We start from the raw sequence: 2778 nt of genomic DNA on the forward strand, positions 1-2778 counted from the left end.
TCCCTTCCCCTCCTCCCGGCAGCCCGACAATGCTGGACACCATCAGCAGCCAGTACGACTCCTTCATCTACTGGAGGATGCCCATCCCGCGGCTGGAGCTGGCGGAGCTGGAGGGGCTGGGGCTGGGCCAGGGGTCCCTGTACGCACCCCGCACCAAGCTGCCAGAGGCAGCCCAGGAGCCCGGCCCCGCGGAGGAGGACAGCCTGCTGCCCTTCAGCAGCTTCAACTTCTGGAGAGCGCCCATCGCCAGCATCAGCTCCTTCGACTTCGACCTCATCTGACGCCCTCCTCCCTGCTCCCCCATTGCCAGGCACGCCAGGGTTTGGTTTTGTTGGTTCTGTACAGTGTCAGGTGTTTGGTTTTGCTTTTTTTTTTTTTTTTTTAAAGCCCCCGGGCACTGCTAACGAAGCCTGCGCTCACCCCGGCCCTGCTGCTGGGGGGCAGTGGGCTCCGGCATCGCCTCACCTCCTTCATTCCTCCTGGGAACGCAGCGGGGTGAGCGGAGCCGGGCTGTCCTCAGGGGGATGGCATCCACCCGCTTCCTCCTCGGCCCGGCTTTACTCCTTGGTGCTGTGCCGAAATCAGAAGGAGAAACGAAAGCTCGAATCACTTCGGCTTTTTACGCGCTTTGGTTTTGCCGTTTTATTTTTTCCCCCTGAAATTGTTTTCTGGGAGAGCAAACACAGCAGCTGTTGTTGGTGTGTGTGCTGGGGTTTGATGCAGTGCCGTGGGGCGGCTCGGGAAACCATAGTCAAGCTGCGATGCAGAATGTCCCAGAACCACCCGGCTCTCCCACGCCGCCATCCCAAGAGCAAAGCAGCGGGGAGGAACTGCCAGGATTTCTCTCCCCAGGACACAACGCTGTGTCTTCAGAACTGAGGAGAAACGCGCTCCCCGCCGAGCTGCCCTGCTCACTGTGCTCCAGAGCACGGGCTGGAAAAGCGAGCGCGTTTCTGACCCCATAACCCGCACAGGGCCGGGGCTTCCCGGCCCAGCAGCAACCAAGCGCAGGGAGCATCACCTCTGGTCCTGACAGCACCCACGGCGCGTCCATCCGCCGGAGCGCCAGCATCGGACCGACACGCAGTTCTGTCTTAACCCTGCCTGAGAGAAAGAAAAACAAGTTAAAAGTACAGGTATCACCCCGTTTTCCTCCACAAACCGATGTTTTTGGCCTCTACCCGCTGTATTTGCCCACCACCCCCACAGAAGTCTATTTCGGGTTTGGTTTTTTCCTTCAGTATTTCCAAGTGTCCTGGTTTCTGCCAAAGCCCCAGACTGTACGCAGTTGCTGTACCTGGCAGTCTGTCACTGCTGCTTTCCTGTGCTGCCTTTCACAACCGTTAATAAAGGCTGAATGTCCTCCCGTGTGAGCGTTGCATCAGGGTTTGATCCTCTCCCGTGTGGCAGCTCGGTGCAGGGGCATCCAGGGCGCTTCTGGATGCCAGGCGCTGCTCAGCCTCTATTCCTTCAGCTCTACATAACATCATCTTTCTTCTCACGGGTTGGGAACAATGGGGAAAACACAAAGAACCTTCACAAAGGCTGTGACCTCCCGCCCCGTGCTGTTACCTGGAGGGTTTAAGGGTGGGAGATCTAGATCTGTAACCTGATGGATTACCACCATTCCCTCCCAGACTTTGGGCTTTGTCTGTTCCCACTAGAGCAGCTCTGTGGGTTCGTTCCCATTGGAACACTTTGCTCTGTAACACTTTTTATCCCCCCCCCAAAGCCAAACGCATTCCCAGATCCCCTCCAGGATTCAGATCCTGTGCTCACTTCAATTTTAAATGATTATTTCAGGTTAAAAATACATAAACAACACCTTGCTTCACCTGGAAACGCAGAGAGGAACTGACATGAGCATGTAACAGATGAGGAAGGGTTGGGTGGGGGTGGAGGAGACAGGACAGGGACACACGGAAGCATCGCTGTGGCCAACAGCAAGATAGTTTAGTGGTAAAAGAAAAAATCATTATAGAGCAACACCCTGCATTTGTGACCCCAGTGCTGAGGTCTGGTAACAGCTCTGGGCCTCATCATCTGTCTTCCTTAGTCATTTTTTTGCCTGGTGTTACCATACTTTAGGACAGATTGGGTTAAAAGGGATAAATGAGAACCACACAATGGTTGTGTTGGAGATGACCAGGGATGGGGCACCCACAGCTCCAGGCACTGCTCCCTCCCCCAGGGAAAGCATTTCTTCTTAACACCTCACCTCACTCTCTCCTTACTTTAAGGCCATTCCCTCTCACCCTATCGCTATCAGACCGTGTAAAAACTCAACGAGGCCTCCCCGGGCTCCGGGGGCAGTTAACGGAGAACAGCACACAGGGCACCTCCAGCAGGCAGAAAAACCGAACCCTTATGGACACAGAGATGCCCACAACGGAGACACACACCACCAAGGGCAGCCCACCCCTCACAGAAACATCTCCGCCTCCGTCGCCCTTTTATAGTTGGCGCCAAACGCCTCCGCCGGAACTACGTGGACGCATCGCTCCCTCCGCGTGAGAGACTCTGGGATCCTTCCGCTGGAGAAAATAGTCCCCACTCGGAGTTCGGCCCTTCGCCACCTTCCTCCCACTCTGTGGGCGGGAAGAACGAGGAGAAAGGAGGAGGAGGAGCTCCTCATCCCGCTCCGTTCCCTCTGCAGACCCCCCCCTCTCCGCCTCTCCCTCCCTCCGCCCTCTACGGACTCTTTGGTCGCTGCGCGCCGTATCCCTCCGCGGCGGCCATTTTGTGTGCGCGCGGCGGGAAGGGGCGGGAACAACTGTG

The 2778-nt window shown here is 56.7% G+C and overlaps 1 protein-coding gene and 1 long non-coding RNA gene across 4 annotated transcripts in view; one reads left to right on the plus strand and one right to left on the minus strand.

The window, feature by feature from the left end:
• Nucleotides 1-384, plus strand: part of MLLT11 (MLLT11, transcription factor 7 cofactor) — a 1772-nt gene extending 1388 nt beyond the window's left edge. The window contains exon 2 of the mRNA XM_021376546.1: nt 23-384. Coding sequence (XP_021232221.1) covers nt 30-281 — 252 coding nt within the window. The 5' untranslated portion in view covers nt 23-29 and the 3' untranslated portion in view covers nt 282-384. The remainder of the gene's footprint in view (nt 1-22) is intronic.
• LOC110387878 lies at nt 366-2693 on the minus strand. Of its 3 annotated transcripts, none has more exons than XR_002432739.1 (3): nt 1298-2693; nt 1022-1100; nt 366-570 (listed from the first exon to the last, which is right to left on the minus strand). It is a non-coding gene; the product is annotated as an uncharacterized LOC110387878 (long non-coding RNA). The 3 variants fall into 3 exon arrangements; XR_002432738.1 differs by having other exon boundaries at nt 1022-1104; XR_002432737.1 differs by having other exon boundaries at nt 1022-2693.

Source organism: Numida meleagris, chromosome 24 (assembly GCF_002078875.1).
Source record: "Numida meleagris isolate 19003 breed g44 Domestic line chromosome 24, NumMel1.0, whole genome shotgun sequence".
In the NCBI taxonomy this organism is placed as follows: Eukaryota; Metazoa; Chordata; class Aves; order Galliformes; family Numididae; genus Numida; species Numida meleagris.